This window comes from Corythoichthys intestinalis, chromosome 13 (genome assembly GCF_030265065.1).
Source record: "Corythoichthys intestinalis isolate RoL2023-P3 chromosome 13, ASM3026506v1, whole genome shotgun sequence".
Classification (NCBI taxonomy): domain Eukaryota; kingdom Metazoa; phylum Chordata; class Actinopteri; order Syngnathiformes; family Syngnathidae; genus Corythoichthys; species Corythoichthys intestinalis.
In genome coordinates, this window is record NC_080407.1 from 25,005,132 (window position 1) to 25,029,038 (window position 23,907).

The following is a 23,907-nucleotide window of genomic DNA, read 5'->3' on the forward strand; positions in this document are numbered from 1 at the left end:
GGCTATTTGTACACCACATAGCATGACAAGTTTAAACCATTTTAGCGATTTTTTGAAAACATGAACGCAATTCTCTCGTCGATAAACAACGATGGTACCTGCCTCGACCTTTCGTTTCCTTGTTATGACGTCTCTGCCCATTCGGCTGTTTCCGGAATACTTTCGGAAATGTTCGTAATTTTCGATCTGTTTTTGATAATTGCTCAAGAATGTGATTTATTTTTTTGTTAACTTTATTAATATTTGTTATCTTGCCTCATAACAGTTCTATTGATATCTCACAGCCCCTTAGTGTTTTAATACCCTTTAAAGCGAACATTGGATGAAAAGACATGTAGTTCTTAAAAGATCAATTATAGTACGAGTTATAATAATTTGATTTTAAAACCCCTCTTAATGTTTTCGTTTTAATAAAATTTGTAAAATTATTTGAACTTGTTGGTCGCCATTATTGTTTTGGACGTCTTAGCGCGGTGACCTCACATGAGCTCGCTGCCGGCTTTCCACAGTGTCGCTTGTGAACGACATAAACATGTCTTCGGTTCTGCCCTTCCAATTTGAATCCGAATGTAAAATTAATGAGAAGGATAGGCCTGTCGATATTTCAGTAAACGAGCAGCAAAAGCAAAATGTACATCAAAAATGGGATGAGAGGAGTAGCTTACATGTGTCAAGTTGGCTAGTGACAGCTAACACTCTCCTGCTCTAGTGATGGAGAAGGAGAGTGTTCACGGTAAACCTCACGGTAAACTATTGGGCGATCCAACTTATTCCAATATTATTATGGAGATAGTTAGCATCCACACAGCGGTTTGATTATTTTTTTGCATCACCTGAACTTATTTTTGTACGTAAAGGCACAGTCCACGTCGTCGATGATCACCATGTTCTATTTATAAGATGTTTTTCCCGAGAGTCCGGAAGCTAGCTTTCCGGTTAATAAGCGACTTTGCCTGGGTTTTTTCATATTACTGCTGCCCTGGTTATTTGAATCTTCTACCATGTGCAGTTATTTGAGAATTGAGTTCACTATTTTTTTCGCCTCACTTCTATGGCTTGTCACTGTGGTTTTCCCTCTGTTTTTTTCTATTGTCTCCCGTTTCGTGATCGCATGTTTTTTGTGTGTGCAACCTCTCTGCATTTGTTTTCTAAATTGTGGTCAAGTCTCATTTCCCCATTCGCGAACCATTTGTTGCTTTTCATCTGATGACTTGAGTTACCGATTGCAGCTAATAGATCGATAAACAATACACATACATTTGATGAAGAAAAAAATAACATGGTCATTGTGGTGTTTCCCGATTGTTGCCAAAAGTGTGTGGTCTTGAACGCTCTCTTATTGCAGCGCCAGTGCGGAGTGGAAAAGAGAATCACATTTGTTCACAATGTGTCTCACGTGCTTTAAGTATAAATAAAGTACACGACAGTCCTCTGAGATCTCAATGTGCAAAAACAGGCATCATTATAACCTGTTGGGCAGAAAATTATGCGAATAGCCAACAATCAAACCAAGTTTGAAACATTTATTCATTCGTTTTTAAGCCAGCTTCCAGACTCGGGAGCAACATTTGATAAAGTTAGACATAGGCAGGATGATCATCAACGACGTGAAGAGTGCATTTACGTGACAAAAATAAGGTAAGGTGATGTAAAAAAATTGAACCGCTGTGTGTGTGTGTACTAATGCCATCCACGCGACACCTCTGGATGCTAACTATCTTCATAAAAAGGTAACGAATCGGGTTATACTATAGTGGGGGTATTTGCTTGCGTTCCTGAATGCGCCGCGTGACTTACGGAGGAGCGGCAGACAGCAGCCATGTGTTCTATAAGTTCCCAAAATAAAGAATTGCAACGTTACCAAGCGGGTGACACTTTGTAGACGTTACAATAATATTGGAATAAGTTGGATCACACAATAGTTTACCGTGAAGATCTGCAAACATTTTTTCACATCACTCTCCGGCTCCGTCACTAGAGCAGGAGTGCTAGCTGTCACTAGCGAAGTTGACACATGTACGCTACTCCTCTCATCCCATTTTTGATGTTCATTTTGCTTTTGCTGCTCGTTTTGTGAAATATCGACAGGGCTATACTTATCATTAATTTTACGTTCGGGTTCAAATTGGAAGGCAGAACCGTCAACAAATTTATGTAGTTTACGAGTGACACTGTGGAAGTCCGGCAGCGAGCCCATGTGACGTCACCGCACTGCGACGTCAACAACAATAATGGCGACCTACTAGCTCAAATTTTTTTTACAAATTTTATTAAAATGAAAAGATTAAGAGGTGTTTTAATATAAAATTAGTATAACTCGTACTAGCATTTATGTTCTAAGAACTACATGTCTTTCTATCCTTGGATTCCTTTAATGGCTGCTTAAAATCTTCAACAGTTTTTTTTATCACTGGCTTTCCAATTTTCCAGCTTCAAATCACCCAGATACAGACATTCGGATTTAAAGGAGATATGTTGCCCGAAAATGTTCTCCAAATGTGCATGAATGTCAGTCCAGTAGGGTGTAATAACTAAGCATGAGAACGATAAACCGATACGACCGGATATCCGGTTTTACAGGCGAGAGATACAAGTGTATCGATTGATAAAGTTACCATTCGACAGTAATTAGCCATTAAATTTTCAAAGAACCGATAGAGATAGGATTCGGCTATCACGAGCACAAGAATCGGCTACTAGTGCCTGGTACAATACATTGCTTAATATGATCATACTTTAGCTTTTCCTTCACATGCTGCGCATGTGTCATGCATCACACAGCGCACTTTGAGTGTGACCGCACGCATGATATAATATAGACAATCACAACTCACTGCATTTCGGCAGACCCGCTAGTAGTTGCCGTCATTGCCCGATCGCCACGGGCGTGTCATAACAATGCGAGAGCTAACTAAACCACAGTAACGCACGCTCCGTAGCGTTTACTTCACAGCCCGAAGCAAACAACGAAGCAACATGCTAAAGCAATGGACAATTTGAGCACCGACACCAGCGATGTGCAGCGATTGATTTTCAACGCATGAGGAAAACAAAAGTCGGGACTTTGAAGTGATGAAGGCAGCCAGATCTGTATGGGACAGAGCTAGTGTGAAGAGGTACAGAGATTGTGAGTTTTTAACCCTGAAAAATAACCCACTATAATGGTGAAAAGGGCGGCATATTGTTTCCACAAAACGCAGTGTACTTAAACATCAGTTGATGTTCCTCAAGAAAAATCTGCCCTTCAAAAAAGATATGGACAGTGATGAATAATAAAAAATGTGGAAGCACAAGCATAAGTGAATGACTTTGCTGTGTATAAGGTTAAAGTAATGATTATTGACCTGTCTGTCTAAAATGCCATGTTTTATTCCCCCAATTATACCAGTGGTAAAGCATAATTTATTATTTATTTATGATGATAACACTAGCAGGTTTAATTCTTTTTTTCTACAGCTGCTGCATATAATCAATATTTTTTGTAAGACGTATACGTTGAAAGTTTGCACTTAAATTACTTACCTCTTGTGTTCAAACCACCAGGAAATACAGTAATTGAATTACTGCACTTTATTGTTGTCTGTCACTGGAGTTTTATTTCATTATCAATCCCATCCAACAAAATGATGGTCGTTTAGTGTGCCTTTTTTTTTTTCATTAAAAAAATAAAACATACATTGGCATGAAATTTTGTTGTTTAATTTTGCTCTTAGAAATGTGGTCATTTTTATATGTTTAAAATACTGTACGAATACACACAACAAATGTTTACTATCGTATCGTTTTCGCTGTGTATCGAACCGTTTCGTCCTTGAACTGTATCGAATCGCTTGGCCTTAAAAATGTATCTTTTTTTTTAATCGAATCGTAACCTGTGTATCTAGATACATATCGAATCGGCTTCATGCCAAAGATTCCCAACCCTAGAAATAACATTGCATTTCCAAAACATATGTGAGTGGTCCGCTCCATTTGTTCCACAGTCTCTCCAGCGTGCGTCTCTTTTACCCAGGTGTTGTTTTTGGACTGAGGTCATAAAGTATCTCATAATATTTTTCCAACATCAAGTAGCATAATTCCTTCCCCTTCCCATTTTTGTTTTATATAATGAGTATTATCCATCTTTGTTGACCTCATAATTTTATACAATTTGGAAATAATTTTATTACAGGTCTGTTATGACCCTGTGGGTCAATTGTTCTTTTACTGCTTTTTCCACTGTGTGTGTGCGTGAGTTTGGTGGCTAATTGAATGAATTAGGTGCAGGTGCTGCTGATTCAACCACTCCTGATTGGTGACCCCTCATTGGCCAAGGTGTGGACTTCCTGGCCTATTTAAGAAGCCTGCCACCAGCACTCGTCCTCCTCGCCAGCCAGACCAGCATTCAGAAACGCCAGTTCGTGTGTTCGGCTCAGCAGTGATTCCTGTTTCGAATAATCTTTGTACATATTGTAAATAGTTGAGCAGTAATGTAGGAGGGGGATGCCTTTTTGTTTTGCACAGTTTTCTCCTGTTTTTGTTGCTAGGAGGTAGGTAAAGGAAATGTCTTTAATTTGACCTTTTTAGTTTTGTTAGGGAAGACAGGGTTTTCATAGATTGTTTTGTTTGTTATTTTGGCGACTGTCTCCCTCTGAGCCAAATAAAGAAACTGCTCTTGACTTTTTTTTCGTTTTCACTGGCTTTTCTGGGTGAGGGTTTGACGGGAGGAGCACACCCCATGTTGTGTCCTGAAACCCCTAGACCGGGGCGTAACATGATTTGGGGGCTCGTCCGTTACTTTTTTATCGTCGTTCGTCGCCTTTCCTGGTGAGTCTTTGGTTGTTTTCTGCCTCGTTGGCTGCTTTTGGTTGGCAGTTTTTTCTTTTTGGTGGTGGCGACTATGGAATTTAATGTAATTGATTTTGTTATCAATCCGACTGTACAGGTACTTGGTACGTGTAGAAAGAACGATCTTGTTCTAATTGCACACGCTTTTGAGGTGGTTGTGCCTCCTAACATCAGGAAACCTGAACTACGTGAGCTCCTGTTCAAGGTGTTAAATGACAGGGGTTTGTTTGGTGAGCCAGCCCCGACAGAGGGGCCAGGTGCTGTGCCTGGTGTTCCCCCACTCCGTACCTCCCCAAGTCAGGCTGCTATGTCGGCCGAGGAGCTGAGGATAACGCTTCGCATAAAAGAGGTTGAGGTGAGACACAAGGAGTTGGAGGTGGAAGCCATGCATCTTCGGGTGAAAGCTCTGGAGCTAGAGCGGGGTGCGGCTCCTACAGCCAGCCCCTCGACCCCACAGTCACCGCTCACAGGTATGCCTCATGAAGGGTTTGATGTTAGCCGGCACATCGCATTAGTTCCACCTTTCAGAGAGTCTGAAGTGGACTCGTACTTTAATGTGTTCGAACGTGTTGCAGCTACATTGAATTGGCCCAAAAATGTGTGACCCTTATTGCTTCAATGTAGATTAGTTGGTAAAGCCCAGGAAGTGTGCACCTCGCTGTCTTTAGAAGACGGCCTAAATTACGATGTTGTGAAAGCCACCGTCCTTCGCGCGTATGAGTTAGTGCCAGAGGCATATAGGCAAAAATTTTAGAAAATGTGGAAAAACTGCCACCCAAACTTATGTAGAGTTTGCGAGGGAGAAAACTGCTTTATTTGACAGATGGTGCCAAGCCAGTAAGATACACAATTTTGATAATTTGCGTGAATTAATATTGATGGAGGAATTTAAGAATTGTCTTCCCGAGAGAATCGTCGTTTATTTAAATGAGCAGAAAACCACCTGCCTGACTGAAGCCGCAGTATTGGCGGATGAATTCGCATTGACACACAAACATTTGTCCTCGCCAATAACTCGTCGTGATTCGGCTCCCGTTGACAAACCTCGATCCCCTACAACCTATCGCCGTACCCCTGTCACTGTTTCTTCAGCTAAAGAAACTCGCGAATGCTTTTACTGCCATGAGCAGGGACACCTGATTGGCTCCTGTCCCATCTTGAAGAGGAAAGAAGCGAAAAGCACCAAACCATCCTCAATTGCATCAGTTCAGACTACACAATCCGTTCCGCCTCGCATGAAGTTGGCCACACCAAAACGGCAGGTTGATTCAGGTTTTCGGCCCTTTGTCTCCAAAGGTTCAGTAAAATTAGAAAACACAAAGCCAGTCGCTATCACTATTTTGCGGGATACTGGGGCAAAACAATCACTTATTCGCGGGGATGTTCTCCCATTTTCAACTGAGTCCTATTCTGGCTCAAATGTTTCAGTTTTGGGTGTAAAATTGAGTGAGGTGCGTGCACCTTTACATTTTGTGAATTTGAAATCTTGTTTTGTGAAAGGCAGAGTAGAAATTGCCATTAGACCACAGCTCCCAATTAATGGAGTTGATTTGATCCTGGGAAATGATTTGGCCAGTGGGAAAGTTTTTCCTTCTCCCAAGATAAAGAAAAATCTGTGTGCTAGGGCAAACCGAAAAGAATTAGTTCCTATTGAGTCCCATTCTGTTAATGAAAATCTGACACCACCCGTAGACATAGATCAGCTAAGCGCCGCCCATAATTTGTGTCATTGTTTTTGTTTGTATAAAACTTGCTCGCCCCTTCAAAGTAAAGCTCTACGCCAGCGCCCTTGGCGCAGGTGCCGTATTCCTGCAGTAAGATGACTATAATGTTCATCATCCATTTTGTTACTTTTTGGAAAGGTTAAAAACACTAGTTACATTAGAGCAACTCTGAATCGCACATTTACACTGGGGGGGTAAATGTCCGATTTTTAGGTGGTGGGGTGTTATGACCCTGTGGGTCAATTGTTCTTTTACTGCTTTTTCCACTGTGTGTGCGTGAGTTTGGTGGCTAATTGAATGAATTAGGTGCAGGTGCTGCTGATTCAACCACTCCTGATTGGTGACCCCTCATTGGCCAAGGTGTGGACTTCCTGGCCTATTTAAGAAGCCTGCCACCAGCACTCGTCCTCCTCGCCAGCCAGACCAGCATTCAGAAACGCCAGTTCGTGTGTTCGGCTCAGCAGTGATTCCTGTTTCGAATAATCTTTGTACATATTGTAAATAGTTGAGCAGTAATGTAGGAGGGGGATGCCTTTTTGTTTTGCACAGTTTTCTCCTGTTTTTGTTGCTAGGAGGTAGGTAAAGGAAATGTCTTTAATTTGACCTTTTTAGTTTTGTTAGGGAAGACAGGGTTTTCATAGATTGTTTTGTTTGTTATTTTGGCGACTGTCTCCCTCTGAGCCAAATAAAGAAACTGCTCTTGACTTTTTTTTCGTTTTCACTGGCTTTTCTGGGTGAGGGTTTGACGGGAGGAGCACACCCCATGTTGCGTCCTGAAACCCCTAGACCGGGGCGTAACATGATTTTCAACTCGAAGAGATCTACAAATTCATGTAGAACCAGAGTTTCTTGTCTAGTTATGTTCTTTTTTACTTCATGGTGATAAGTGTCTAACCTGAAGGTATCTGTAAAAATCATCTTTTTCAGGGCCGTTTTTGGATATCAATGTTTCAAAATCCTGAAATGTATCATCTTGTGTGAACGACTGATATGAAGTCAAACCTTTTTGAAATCCACTTTTTAAACCTTATATCTGTTTTGTTTGGTGTAAATTCTGTATCGATCTCCTGCCAGACCTGCAGTAAATGATGGGTCATGTTGCCACCTGCAATGTTTAAACCTTGCCACGATACAATGTCGGCCATCAAAGCAGACATTGGAGTTCCCTTCAGCCTTGTACATTCAATTTCTTTCCAACGTGTATTGTATGTTGGGGAACATAAACAAATTTGAGGTTTAAACTGGGCTGCGTAGAAATAATCTTGTAAATTCGGAAGTCTCATTCCACCTTTATCTTTACTCAATTGCATTGTTTTAAATTTGATTTTAGCCCATTTTCCTTGCCACAGATATCTTGAAATTAAACTCTCCCATTCCAAAAATTGTTTCAATGGTATCTTAAAGCTGTAATGTGAAGTAATTTCATAACATGCCAAATAGGGTCACAATTAAAGTAATTAAACATTGTCCAACAAAGCATGAAAAAATAATTTATATGTTGTATATTTGACAAAATAATCACGTTTCCGAAGTTCGAGCCTGAAAGGGGACGAACCCGGAAGTGATACGCCACACCGGGAACAGCGATGGCAGCTCCATACATACGGCCGCCATACAAAGCCCTTCAAACAATGATTCAAACAGCGATATAAGCGATAGATAGAGTGCAAGGGAGGAGATCAAAGTTTTTGAAGAGTTGGAGGAAGAAGAGGAGGTTGGAATTTTATGTTGGACCTAACATTTATTAGCCAGATGCTCATCAGGATGCAAACAATGTGCCTAGACTACCTGACATGGAATGGATACAAGACCCATCGACAGACCCGGCTGCAGAAAGAAATTACAGGGGGGGCATTACATTTTTTGGGGGGGGCACACTTCTGCAATGTAAATTTAGCCGTAACAGTGGCGTTTTTACCCGTTATATTTTCTGATGATAGTGTCAGTCAGTGAAACTGCAGGAGGTGGCAGCGCTATCCCTTCATGTTGACTTTCGGCCGCGTCCTTGTCATGGCTTGAGTTCGTCTTTAGTTTCTTGAAAAAAACACGGATGTCCATTCCAATTTGAATTAGCAACGGAGGAGCCGCTCAATCGCCATTTCTGTAACCGGAGCAATCCCTATCAAATCGCAGTACACAATAGCCGGCTACTCAGCCCGCCCCCCTTATCTGTGATTGGCTAGAAATTGCCTACATTCACTGCTCTGATTGTGACGACAGATCAAGATAGGATGACTAGAGCAGTGTTTTTCAACCTTTTCTGAGTCACGGGACGTTTTTACGTTGGAAAAAATCTCGCGGCACACCACACCAAAATGTTCCAAAATTACTTTCTGTATAGTATATTTAATTATAAAATAATTTCTCAGTATTTATACTTACTCAGTGTGAAACGTTTAGCAATTAGGCTTGAAAAACTATCAGACAGGGGACTTGAGCAATGCATTTAAGCACATCAGGGCTGGCCGTCTCGCTGACAATGGCTTTGCAGACTGTCAGGGACGTGGGCAGGCAGGCAGGTTGTGTGGACCCAATTGCAGGGAAACAAAAGTGGCAAGGCAGGTGAACTCAAAAAACGTTTAATGATATCTAACAAAAACACAAAGTACAACTGAAAGCACTGAGGATCAAAAGGGCAAGATTCAAACAAAACTTACTTAAATCGGAGGGACTGATACACGAGGGCTTGGACAGGGCTTGACTCAGACACCGACACAGATATTGACGAGCACAAGGGCATTGACAATGACGCAACAAGGAGTGAACAGAAAATGGGAGCTTATATACACACACGCAGACAAGGGTTAACGAGACAACAAGGAACAGGTGAGCCCAGGAGGATAGACTAGGAGAAGGCACATCAGGTGAAATCAATGGGCAATCACAGGGACAAGTTACACTAGGAGAAAACAAATACAAAACATAACACAGACAGGTAGTATTAACGTCTCTGCCACAGTTGGGGACTTTTGGGATTTAGCAACAAAGTAACTGGCTTCTTATTTACCTTTGTAGTTTTCCTCAAAAAAGTTGCCCATTTCTCTGTGTTTTCACGAAGGCGTACAAAATAATCCATCGACTTGTTCTGAAGCGACGGGGGTTCATTTGGAGATGAGTTTAAGCTTGTATGGCGCCATGGCGCTAGATAGCCGCTCGTGTCGCGTTCAAGAACTGCTCGGATTTCTAGGTATCTCCCACCTAGCGGTCCTCGATAATGTGTTGGAATAAAACAAAGAGGGAGGATTAACGGTCGTCACATATGGATAAAATGGAATGGATACTTTTGAATACAGTGATACCTCAGCTCACGAACGCTTAAGCTCACGAACTTTTCGCCTCAAGAACATTAAATTGGCGAGCATATAGTCCCTGCTGACGAGCTAGTTTTCGGCGGACGAACCAAACCACGCGGTCGGACAGCGCCACGAGAAGCTAACGCACGCTCACGGCGTCCCAGTTCGTCCCCTCCCTTTCGTTGAGTGCGGGCGTGGTTTGTGTTTGATAGACATTTTGGACCATATTGAGTGTACTTTTGCTATTATGGAACCGAAAAAGAGTTACCTACAGTCCTTATGGAAGGTGACTCGTGTTACCAATTCGCCCTCGACTGGTAATTGGCGGTGCTTTCAGCTTCCCACCGTAGTGAGAAGTGGACCAGCGAGTCACGTTGGCTCGTTGTCGTCGGTTGTCTTCGGTTCGCCCGATTTCCTCTCCAGAAAGGTGGCGGCGTGCATACAAACACCCAGAGGCGTCGGATGGTTTTTTGTGGGCACTTTTATTAACAACCAAAAGCATATGGGGGGCACAGCACTGGAGTCTACGCTAACTGCGCACTTTGCCGGTAACACTCTCCTTCCAAACAGTAACTCCTCCCTCCCTCCTCCTCCAACTCCATTCCATCAAGCCATCAACTACCATCACAAAGGTAAATAAAACGACTTTATTATACAGTACAGTTTATTTCTTTAATTATAATACAATAGCACATTTATTATACATAAATAAGGTATATTTTTGTGTAGTTTTAAGGCTTATTTAGTAGAAAATTATGTTTTATGGGGACCTGGGAACGGATTATTCTCATTTTAATGGTTTCTTATGGGAAATAAATGTTCGGAAGACGAACTTTTCGCCTTACACACACTTTCTGGGAACCAATTATGTTCGTGAGCTGAGGTATCACTGTATATCGACACTTGACGGGTCAAATAATGAACAGTAGAAGTGCTGGGGTCCACATTGTTACAGAGAGCAAGGTGGCTGACAGCTAGAAATCCGAGCAGTTCTTGAACGCAACATAACTCATCTGCACACAACCGAGAACTTTTCCCACATTCCTTCCTTCCTACTGCAACTTTGCCCGACGATGTTAAAAAAAGCGACATTGGATAATTCCTTGCTGCGGCGGCACAATCGGTTGAAAAACACTGGAATATAGGGTTCATTCTCCCCGTGTGTGTGTGTTTTTGTGGAAGATTAAAAAAAAAAAAATTTACTCAGTACAGTTTAATCAAGCTAGGGCGGGCACAGCCGTCCCTCAGGGCGGGCACGGCCCCCTAATGCCCGCCCATGTCGCCGGGTCTGCCCATCGAGATTACAAGATTGGTAAGATATAGGCTTTTTATCCAAGTATTTTTCCCCAATTGCTAAATAAATGGCATGGTCATGACAAATAATAGTCTTGTGCTAAATGGAATATGAAATAATAAAAATGCACTTATTGAGGACGACATGGCAAAATTACTCCATGATGGTCAAAACTGTCGACTTCACCTTTATTTTCGCACCTCCCTAACGATATTTTATGACACCTAAATCGGGCTTATGTCCTTTCCCTTCCCCGGCTTCGGAGAATGTAAACAAACCAAGAGGCATGACAGTTAGCCGACATGCTAACCCGAACAGACTGATGTTTCAAAGTCTTCGAAGCGGAAAATCACACATAACTAGCCTGGATCATTTCACATGATGACTGGGTTGTCGATTGTTTTCGCCGATCACCAACCAGCCCGGCAGAAAGCAATTTACCGCTCATTCCCCTGCTACTAAGGACAGGATAGCTTGCCTAGCAAGCAGATGGACAATGACCGCTGAACAAACCGGCCGACGTTGGAGGAGCATGTCGCTGCCAAATGGTCAACATGAATATGGCAAAATAATGCTATACTACACGGCGAGGAGGGCCGCTGCAGTTGTTGTGCAGCTAACATATGCAGCTAATGTGTATGAGGAGAGCTTTTTACATGACCATCCATGATCAAACATAAGTAGTCCTTTATTTAAAGAAAGTTTGTAGTGTTTACTTTGTAATCGCTGTATTCGCGGCTATTTTTAACACAAAATTGCAATTTCTGATCGGTCGGAAAATTTGACAGAACACCGGGCACATAAAGAGGGCAGTAACCGAGTATAGTACTCTCCCGGCGGGGGGATGTGCGACAAGCCGCCGGTCGTCGGCCGAGGGGACAAGGAGCATGTCAACCATAAAATGAAAGCCACCTACATATTAAAATGCTCCCAGTATTTGACATAATACAAAACACGATGTTTACTCACTTCCTCGTAAGTACCATGGTCCCACAGTAGTATGGCTTGTTTTGGCCAATATCCACCGGTGAATGGGAACCTTTTGAAACCCCAAAAAGGCGCACACGCTTGTCCCTCATACAGCAAGATTTTTCTGCAGCCGTTTGGCTGGCGTGATGCGAAAAATAAACGTATTAATCTGCAAAGCTGAATCCTTAGTCCTCATACAACAGTACGGCTGTATATAGTGAAGAGGACTCCTTCCTCCGTACACGTCACAGCGCCCTCTTTTTCAACTCAATTAAAAAAACTAAATAAATATAGCGATCGCTTCCACACACATTCAAGCGGTCCATGTCATTCAGGAGCATAATATACCACGTGTATTATGAAATAAACATGCTTTTTCGTGTCACAGGCACTTTATTAACGTTAAACATTCAAACCATTGGTCAACGGTTCTGGGGGATGTCTGTGACTTCCCCTTATTGGATTATCAAAGACTTGAGTAGACTAATGGGGCTCATCTTACATCTTTGTGTTCTTCAAAGCTACTGCAAACTGGGCATACTTTTAGGACACCAAATGGTATATGTTAAAACTAACTAGAATGTGAATGCATGAGTGCCTTAAGTAAGAATAAAAGGCTACATAATGCATGCAAGTAAACATTAGGGGTGCAACGGTTCACTTAGCCCATGGTTCGGTTTGAACCTCGGTTTTGGGATCACTGTTTTGGTTCGGTTTGCGGTTTCCTTTTTTTTTTTTTTTTTTTTTTTTTTAAAAACTCTGTTTATTTTGCTTGTAATAAAATGAAATAAACACTTAAAATGTAAACATTTTCGACTGTTAAAATGCTCTTAGCTCTTTGGCTAGTGTAGTGACTGACTACTGAAATACACACACAGTAGTAAAAAAGTTACTTGGCAAAGTAACTGGAGTTACCTTTCATGTTTTTGTTTTCATTTTTACAAAATAAAACATAGTAACCTTTGCTATGTTTGGAGGCCATTTAATGTTGTGAATCAGTCGTTAAAGTTGATAAAATTGCTCCCGTTTTTGCATTAGTTCCCTTCTGTCTACTTTCGACATGTGAACATTTTAAAACGGTTTCATCCTTTAAAGATAGACTCAAGTCAAGATTTTGCCGATTTAGGAGTATTTTAGATAAAAAGTTACTTAGGTTCGCTAGGAAGGTTCACTACAACAGAGTCTTTCTGAGAAGTATACTGCTCTAAAATGGGGGCAGTTTACTAACGCTACCGAGTCCGTCATTTCGCATGTAGTTCTATATGCATGAGATATCAACGCGTAGCAAATATTGCAGCCACCTAGCCTAGCATCGCGTTTGCCTGGCGGCTTTTAATTTGGTGTGGTGTGCGCCACAATCTTTTTTATGTAGGAGAAACTCTGCAAAAATATTAAGGATATCCTTATTTGTACAGCCGATTCTAAAACACAGGATGCCTTCAATATCGTTGATTTTAACAGAAGCAACATTTATTTTCAAACTAATAGTATTAGTCCTAGAATAAATGTTGAATTAATAGCCCGAGAATAAAAGTCGAATTATTACTTCGGGCAAATGTAACTGAATAAACCGCCTCCGTTAAAATCAACAATATTGAAAGCATCTTGTTTTTTAGAATTGGTTTTACAAATAACAGGCATGCAAACTGGTTAGGGGTGAAAAAGGTGACAAAGTAACATGGACACACGGCATGCGCGGAAAAGTGCATTTCATAGTGCAACCAGACATCTCGAATTAAACACAGTACATAACAATTTAACATATACAAGTCTAAATCTTTCATCCTGAAATCAGAACATATAAGACACATTGACTAGCAAATTATACAAAATCTAAATTATAAAATATACAGTATGTCCCATTTGCATTAAGCAGAGAACATCTGTACAGCATAAAATATGAATTTACAGGTACGGTATAAATTCCATTCACTTAACTATTATGTGATAGATGGATAGATGGAAATAAAAAAAATTACAAGTCTTCAAAAGCATTAACTGTAGTGATCATAACTTTATTTACATTCAACCAAAGCAATTAGTCCCATGGTCCTTAACTTCGATTGGTAGGGCATTATACTGGATAAACAGAAGTACACCTGTAGGATGTTCTATGAACGGGGGTGTGTACAAACAGTGTGGGAATGAGGGTACTTTCAAATGCGACCTGGAGCGGAGCTCTCCAGTTTGATAAACTCTCGATGGCTAAACAAATGAAACGACCTCCACAACAAGGAAAAACTCTTCCCTTTCTGTAATTATCGGAGAGTATAGAGGGGCCTTAAATAACTCGTTGTCAAAAATAACTGGTGACCATTCAGAACTTTACTAACAAAGCCCTGAATAAATGAGATTTATTGATCACAATCCCACAAGAGCAAGCAAACAAGTATAACAAATGTCAACGATGACGCTAGATTTGAGTTTGTCAACCCCAGAATCCCCGCGTTACCGTTACAGCAAAACAAAATGTCCCCTTAGCAATGAAAATCGCTTACCGTGACAAGTGAGGGGGAAGCCAGCAACACTCCAGTAAAGCTGCGAAGGAACAAAGCCAGGCGATCCGTACGTGACCCGCTGGCGGACTTCACGGGTCACCCGGAAATGTCCTGTTTTTGTTGGGACGCGCCCTGCGGAGGCGGAGCGGCCAACCTCCGTCTCCGAGCGGCGCAGCCCTGCCCAATGACAAACATTAAAGCTACTTTTGGTTCAGCCCCCATGTGAAAAGGGACAAATGAGCTGTGCTGCAACAGATGCAACAAATGGTAAATATTATGGGTGCAAAACAAGTTTTCTCTATGGGACCCAGGCGTGTAACTTTGGGACCCAGGCGTGTAGTAAAACAATACTATGGTGCAAAACAAGTTATCTCGTGAGATTCCATTCTCAAGCGCGTCTCCTAACTATGGGAACAAGGTGAAAAACAATAAAAGTTGTTACAATCTATGTCACAGAAGCAATCATACATCACAAAAGCATAATGTAATATTTTCCCCTATCAAACAAACACTGTTTTCCTCAAAAACTTGAAGCCTCAGATTTAAGCAAAACCAAACGTTTAAATTTTTAGTGGCAGTTTTTCATTTTCTGTAGTTTGGACCCAAGCAATTTGATAAAATTACAAGCCAGGAACATTTTTTTTCCTGTCACATGGTGTAATGTTTAAAAATAACAACTCATTACCCTTTGAAAAAGAAAATCTGATTTTTTTATTGAACAGTTGGTGAAATTTGTGTCATGATTCATTGTTTACACCTAACATTTTATAGATCAGTGGGCTGTGATGGTTGGTTTGCAGCATTTGGATGCACCAATTGGTCCGAATCGGGCTATCGTGTGTATGGTTTCCCCAAGGACCTAGAGCAGCAGAAAAATTGGATGGTCATGGTCAGCTGTCAAAACATCAAATTGAAAGGCTTTTTTTTTGTCGTTTTAAAAAGGGGCTCAGTGGCCAACACTCACCATCAGTAGGCACCATCAGCTTTCCCTCCCCAGCATAAGCAGCAGCATGATGTACATCATGAAAATGTCACCTAAAAAAATAACATACATTAAAGTAGTTTTATAATATAATATTGTGTCTATTATTTGTTGACATCACTTTTCAATCTATACACATTTCTAAAATGTACTGTAATAATGTCAAACATTTTGATTCCAAGAATACAGGTTGTCATGCGTTAACTTGGTACTCGTCGATGAGGGTGATACCCTCAAAGCTTACAAAATCGAGCAAACAAGCACACAAGGGTGAAAGTAAACAATTGAAGCATCTGTTTGTGTAAACTGTATTTCATGTGAATCATACTGTTCACTTTATTAGTTTTATTGTTGGGTGTATAAAACCTAGTATTAAGCTTCGTCAATAATTAAAGTTGCTTGACTGCAAATTTTCCTTTGGCAGTATTTTGTTGCTCTGATGTGATTATAACAAGACATTCATGAACCACTCCAACGACATTATCGAGTTTCATCGAAATGATTTCGCCGGAAATTTGTTTATAAAATTGAAAATGCAATTTCTGGGGAAATTGCGATGGTAGCTTTGCTTTCGCAGGTAAACCCCTAGGAGTCACTTCCTGTTGATTTGGGGATATTTCAGGGTCACTTTCTGTTGATATCAGGTAATTTCCTGTTGATATTTTGACGTACAAAGACCGTCACGGCCGACTTACGTATGTGTCAATGGAATCCAAGTACATTGGCATCAATAGAATCGAGATACATGGCCTCCCTTGGCAAGGACTTACATGGCTGTTAAAGGCATCGACTAACTTGTGCGCCAGTAATGTCAATGGGCTGTAACGGTAAGTTTTTGGTCAAAAACAACAACAACTGCCATTGAAGATAAACGGGAAATTTTGCCCATTAGGAATGAATGGAACGACGTACAGTGCCTTGCAAACGTTTTCGGCCCCCTTGAATCTTGCAACCTTTCGCCACATTTCAGGCTTCAAACATAAAGATATGAAATTTAATTTTTTTGTCAAGAATCAACAACAAGTGGGACACAATCGTGAAGTGAAACAACATTTATTGGATAATTTAAACTTTTTTAACAAATAAAAAACTGAAAAGTGGGGCGTGCAATATTATTCGGCCCCTTTACTTTCAGTGCAGCAAACTCACTCCAGAAGTTCAGTGAGGATCTCTGAATGATCCAATGTTGTCCTAAATGACCGATGATGATAAACAGAATCCACCTGTGTGTAATCAAGTCTCCATATAAATGCACCTGCTCTGTGATAGTCTCAGGGTTCTGTTTAAAGTGCAGAGAGCATTATGAAAACCAAGGAACACACCAGGCAGGTCCGTGATACTGTTGTGGAGATGTTTAAAGCCGGATTTGGATACAAAAAGATTTCCCAAGCTTTAAACATCTCAAGGAGCACTGTGCAAGCCATCATATTGAAATGGAAGGAGCATCAGTCCACTGCAAATCTACCAAGACCCGGCCGTCCTTCCAAACTTTCTTCTCAGACAAGGAGAAAACTGATCAGAGATGCAGCCAAGAGGCCCATGATCACTCTGGATGAACTGCAGAGATCTACAGCTGAGGTGGGAGAGTCTGTCCATAGGACAACAATCAGTCATACACTGCACAAATCTGGCCTTTATGAAAGAGTGACAAGAAGAAATCCATTTCTCAAAGATATCCATAAAAAGTCTTGTTTAAAGTTTGCCACAAGCCACCTGGGAGACACACCAAACATGTGGAAGAAGGTGCTCTGGTCAGATGAAACCAAAATTGAACTTTTTGGCCACAATGCAAAACGATATGTTTGGTGTAAAAGCAACACAGCTCATCAACCTGAACACACCATCCCCACTGTCAAACATGGTGGTGGCAGCATCATGGTTTGGGCCTGCTTTTCTTCAGCAGGGACAGGGAAGATGGTTAGAATTGACGGGAAGATGGATGCAGTCAAATACAGGAACATTCTGGAAGAAAACCTGTTGGTATCTGCACAAGACCTGAGACTGGGACGGAGATTTATCTTCCAACAGGACAATGATCCAAAACATAAAGCCAAATCTACAATGGAATGGTTCAAAAATAAACGTATCCAGGTGTTAGAATGGCCAAGTCAAAGTCCAGACCTGAATCCAATCGAGAATCTGTGGAAAGAGCTGAAGACTGCTGTTCACAAACACTCTCCATCCAACCTCACTGAGCTCGAGCTGTTTTGCAAGGAAGAATGGGCAAGAATGTCAGTCTCTCGATGTGCAAAACTGATAGAAACATACCCCAAGCGACTTGCAGCTGTAATTGGAGCAAAAGGTGGCGCTACAAAGTATTAACGCAAGGGGACCGAATAATATTGCACGCCCCATTTTTCAGTTTTTTATTTGTTAAAAAAATTTAAATTATCCAATAAATTTTGTTCCACTTCACGATTGTGTCCCACTTGTTGTTGATTCTTGACAAAAAATTAAAATTTTATATCTTTATTTTTTTAAGCCTGAAATGTGGCGCAAGGTTCAAGGGGGCCGAATACTTTTGCAAGGCACTGTACATGGGAATGGCATGCCATTACAAACGAATGGGAAATTTTCTTATCTACCCCTAACTTTCCTGAAAATTATAACGTATGATTATTGTGAATAGGACAAGAATTGCAGGGTTTTGAAAAAATATATATATATATGCGTTTTGGCGTGAACGGTAATTTTTTGGGGGGGTCTTTCGAAACACTCTCTGCGTCGCACGAGAATTCCCGTCAGCCTATTGTGATGATTACCTTTTATGACCGTAACCTTGTTTTCCTCGCCACTTGGGCGTCTTTGTGATGTGTGATTGCAAAACGTGTCAAAACTCGTGTAACCCCTTTACCTTGTTTTCCTTGCCACTTTGGCGTCTTTGTGATGTGATTGCAAAACATGTGTCAAAACACGTGTAACAATGGGCAAGTGGCTCGTCATCTGTGGTAAGGGACTGACCATCTCTGATCTCACGTGATGCACCACTATAAGAGCTGGGGATTTTTCCCTCTTCGGTTAGAGTCTGTCGTAAATGTTGTATGGATCGCTCGGCCTGTATTCCTCTGCAGCTCTACCGGGGTGTCGGCTCTCCGCCCGCTTGTCAACGGTAAGAGTTTTGATTGCTCAAAGGAATATCTTGTGTGCTTTAACAGTAGCGCAGGGATTTTAGAAGTGACAATCCATATCTAGCGTTATTGTTGTTCTTGTTTTTTACCTCTTTCTACAATAAACATCGTATATTTCACAAAAGTGTGTGTGTTGCTGACTCACTGCGGACCCGGAAATTTCGGAAAACAAGACAATGCTTTGGCCACTGTGGGCTGCTTTTTGGCTTTGCGCCGCTTTCTTTGGTTGCAACCCGAGCATCCGCCATTCTCAACTTTCCACACATGTATTTGTTTTTTTGTTTTTTTAACTCGCTTTTAACCGTCGACGGGATATTATGCATGTCATTGACATTTACTTCGACTATGTCAACAACTTCGACTAGTCGGGACGGTTCTATTACATTGTGTCGTAGTGGATGACAACAAGATACGAATAAATACAAAATCGTCACAGAGGTTTACAGTTTACAGTTAATTTTGGGGGGGACAGATTATGGCTAATGAAAACATAAAATTTGGCCCTTGTGTGATTATAGTCTTGGTCTTGCAGATGTCAGTCAAGCGCATCGTCCTGAACGCCTGGAGTCTGCTCGCATGGAAGAAGCGGAAGAGTCGCCATACATCAAGAAGGTGGAGGAAGAATTTGTCCACATTAAAGAGGAGCAGGAGGAGTACTTCATTAGACTGCAGAACCCCCACATTAAGGAACAGCAGCAACCTCATCCCCTCAAAAAGGAGGAGGCGGATCCTCCATATGTTAAAGTGGAGGTGGTGAACATCCCCAAGTGGACTAGTGAGCCCTTAAAGGGTGAAGATGGAGGTCCAAGTGAAGCCAGCAGTTGGACGGAGCCTCCGAATGACAGCAGCGGCAGTTCAAAAGAAGGGTCCCAAGCAGACAACCTCATTGCTCGACCATCAGAGAGTGACGACTTCACATCACACTCGCTGTTCTGTGAGTATTATGTTACTCACCTTGAGGGGAATGTGGGGCTCTGTGTGAAGAAGAAACCACAACTGTCATTTGGTGGCATTCATTCAATCCATTTAGTCTTTATGCAGCAGTGTGTCCAATCCTTGTTGTTTGTCGAATTATGACTGACTCATTTTGACATCAACGTGAGTTTAAGGTGCATTACATCTATGTGTAAACTTATGAAACGGAATAACATGTATCGTGATCGTCTGCAAAACAAGCGTGTGCACCATGATTGTGTAAAAGACGAGCACATGACAGAAAACACTCAGGTGGCTTGAAATTCCGTTCTGAGACCCCCAATTTGACCATATTTAAAAAATGTCAAAATGCATGTCTGGTTCATCATTGGAAATTCTAAAATATCTTCTTTTTTTCTGAGCAGGAGGGCATTTTTGACACCCTAAAAGTAGATGAAATCATGTGAGCTAAAAATCGAGTGTCTCATTCTAAAAACAAGTTTAGGACACCCGTAGTTGTACATATTAAATCATAAACACTTCAAGTCACGTTTTGCAACAGAAAATGTATTAATATCAACAAAGGGGAGATAATTAGGCAATTTTGGAGCAGAGGAAGTTTTTTTTTTTTAAATCGGGGAAACAAATAAAATCAACAACAACACCTTGAAGAGGAAGTTCCCCACACTTTGTAATTTCATAGTTAGCAAGACTAAGGACTACCCATCTGTAGTAATCAGGTGGCCCTCCTCGGATGATGCCAACATCTTCATCTCTGCCGTATTTATTGAGGCTTCTTGAGGTAATGCACAGGGAAGCCATTGTCATAATCATGCACTTAAACTGATACTCGGGGGCTGAAACTGCGGTCCATGTGCCCCCAGACTGACGTTATTCCAAACCGCCGCCTAACATTAATTTGTTGCAGTCTTTGTTATTGTGTAGCCCATATTCCAGCAATTGTTCGTTTTGTACTCGGGAAGTATTCAAGGGTAATGTTTACAAATGATCCCATGTGTAAAACGAGGAGCAGAAATGTCTTATCTGTATTGTTCGCCTCCATGGTTTACAAAACATTGCGGTATATAAACATGTGTCAATTACTGCTTTGAAGGTATAACGTGGTATGAAAACGACACGGTTTCAAAATTACTAAAATTTTCCGTCATACCGGTCTTTCAGTATAAACTATAATCGACGACGTGGACAGCGCATTTACTTGACAAAAATAAGGTAAGGTGATGGAAAAAAAAATTAAACCCCTCTGTGTGTGTGTACTAATGCCATCCACACGACAGCTCTGGATGCTATTATACTGTAGCGTGGGTATTTGCTTGCGTTTCTCAATGCACCGCGTGACTTACAGAGGTGCGGCAGACAGCAGCCATGTGTTGTTTAAGTTTCCAAAATAAAGAATTCCAACTTTACTAAGCGGGTCACATTTAGTAGACGTTACAATAATATTGGAATAAGTTGAATCACACAATAGTTTACCGTGAAGATCTACAAACATTTTTTGACATTTTTTTCAAACATCCCCCTTCTCCATCACTAGAGCAGGAGTGCTAGCTGTCACTAGCGAACTTGACACAAGTACGCTACTTCTCTCATCCCATTTTAAATGTTCATTTTGCTTTTGCTGCTCATTTTGTGAAATATCAACAGGGCTATACTAAGCCTGTCGCAATATGCAATAATTCCATTTATCGCTCGGTAAATGAAAATGAAGGCGGTAAGTTTTCCGCTGCGATTTATCGCCTCGCGTGCACGTGTGTGCGCGCGTGCGGCAGACATGGTTAGTTAAAAGTTTGGCTTCCTTGTTACCAAGTACGCAAAATGCATCTTCGTTCCGGGTCCGGCCAAAAATAGCGCCGGAGCCAATCTGTTCCCATTAGATCCTATTGTTCAACATATACCGGCCGCGTCAGTGCTCCAGATTGATTGCGAACCATCCCCGGCGAGCCGAAGCCTGCCGAATGGTTTAGGCTATTTTTTTATTTTTGCCGGAGACACATCCATCAAAATAGGCAGTGCTGGGCCTGGTGTCAACAGCCGAGTTGCTTTTTCACGGTTTAACCAGCGAACATGGACGAAGAACGCTCCATCATGGAGGTGAAAAGTCACAAAGTGATATATGATGTATCAGATCATCATTATAAGGACAACATTAAAAAGGAGTCTGTATGGTGTCCTATTATGTGCGTTTTTCTGGCAATCCAATCAAACACACGACGTGCTGACAACTTTGTTTTTTATTAACACACGGCGCTAACACTTCCTCAACCTGTGGCTCTCGGCACTGTCAGCGGGCTGTGCAGCGTCACATGAACAAAACAACATCACCGACCGTTGCGTTCAGGGTGCCTCGAAAAACATCCAATCACAATATACAGTATGTTCAGGGTGCCTCGGAAAACATCCAATCAGAATATTACACATGGAACGCCATAGTGAAGCTATAAGGGGAAAAGTTTTCATTTGCCTAAATGCCTAAGTTATTAAGTGCAATTTTTTTTAATTTCCTTGAAAACGACATTTTGTTTCTCCTGTGTTTCTGTGCGGTATTATATTGTTCTTATACTTAAGAGGCATGGTCTATTGTTTTTAGTTGTGATTTCTTAAAAAATATTTTTGAATTTATGAGTAAACATTTATTGCATTTAAATGGGTGTACTTGATCTATTAATATACGCTGTACTGTATTCTCACTGTGTTATTGTAAATTGGTTTTAAAAAAATTGGGGCGGGGCGCAATAATATCGCATATCGCAGTAATATATTAGATAAATTATCGCACACTAAAATATGTTATCGCGACAGGCCTCGGCTATACTTCTCATCAATATTACGTCCGGGTTCAAATTGGAAGGACAGAACCGTCGACATGTTTATGTCGTTCACGAGTGACACTGTAAGTTTGGCAGCGAGCCCATCAGACATCACCGCGCTGCGACATCAACAACAATAATGGCGACCTACTAGTTCGAATAATTTTACAAATTTTATTAAAACGAAAACATTAAGAGGGGTTTTAATATCAAATTAGTATAAGTCGTACTAGCATTGATGTTTTAAGAACTACATGTCTTTCTATCCTTGGATCCCTTTAATGGCTGCTAGTAAAATCTTCAAGTTTCTTATCATTGGCTTTCCAATTTTCCAGCTTCAAATCACCCAGATACAGACATTCACATTTAAAAGGGATATGTTGCCCGAAAATGTTCTCCAAATGTGCATGAATTTCAGTCCAGTAGGGTGTAATCAGGGGTCGCGTTAACCGGAAATTTTCCGTCGTTGACCGGTTTTTTAAAACGGTGACGGAAAAAACTGAAGTCCGTCAGTCATTTTGACAGGTTGCAATTCACACCCCAGACCACAGGGTGGCACATTAATTAGCTATTGTCTCTCTTAATGCATGACGTCGTTGGCTATTCTGTCAGAATATTGTAGCGTAACCGGGGTCTGGCGGCGGCACACATCAACGCGAGGTTCTTATTGGTGCACCCGGTGTGCCAGCGCGTGATCCAATTGGTGGACTAGATTGCCGCCTGTGTATAGACAAGTTTTCGAGGTACCGGTTTACTTCCTTATGTCTTCCTTCCTAAAAATACGAAACCTAAAATCTGGCGCATGAAACGACTTGTTGCCTTTGCTATTGATATTACGATGATGATTGTAATTACGAAGTTTAATCATTTTTACAACAACTAGCTTCTGCTACCGCTGCTAGCCGCCTGTTGCTAATCGTGTTTGAATGCACCGCATAAATCCAAGTGTTACAAGTTTTTATTCGTTTGTTTACAGCTGGGAAATGCTGTTATAAAAGAGAAGACAACTTGACTTGTACGTTGATGGACATATATCGAACATATATATAGTTTGCGTTCCACAATGATGATGACAGCTCGACTCCCGGGAGAGGCCGAGAGAGGCAGGAATTGTGACAGACGGTGGTTCGCCGAGATCGCCGTGATCCAACTACGAACTTGTGAACGGTAGCATTTTTAAATATATGCTATTGGAGCTGGAATTACCGAAGATGGGGAAAAAAGCACATCTAAATGCCGCCGAGGGCCTCCGTGATGTCGCTATTTGTTCACGAGGCTCCGGAGCTCTGCGGTCTGATATCACATTCTCGTATGCTATTTTTGCAATACTTTTATAAATGTGATTTATTGACCTGTTTTGGAGTGCACCAATCGTTTTAAAAAAAAAAAACAAGAAATGGAATCATGTCTAAATGTTTTATTGCGATCAATGCCTGCAATAAAAAAAAA

The 23,907-nt window shown here is 41.3% G+C and overlaps 1 protein-coding gene across 2 annotated transcripts in view; it reads left to right on the forward strand.

The window, feature by feature from the left end:
* LOC130928537 (zinc finger protein 79-like) overlaps window positions 1-23,907 on the forward strand; it is a 48,197-nt gene that overhangs the window by 8,110 nt on the left and 16,180 nt on the right. For both annotated transcript variants that reach the window (XR_009066696.1, XM_057855224.1), the window contains exon 3: window positions 19,248-19,649. Coding sequence is in view for 1 of the 2 variants with exons in the window: in XM_057855224.1 (XP_057711207.1) it covers window positions 19,248-19,649 (402 nt within the window). In the remaining variant the exon portion in view is untranslated. The remainder of the gene's footprint in view (window positions 1-19,247; window positions 19,650-23,907) is intronic.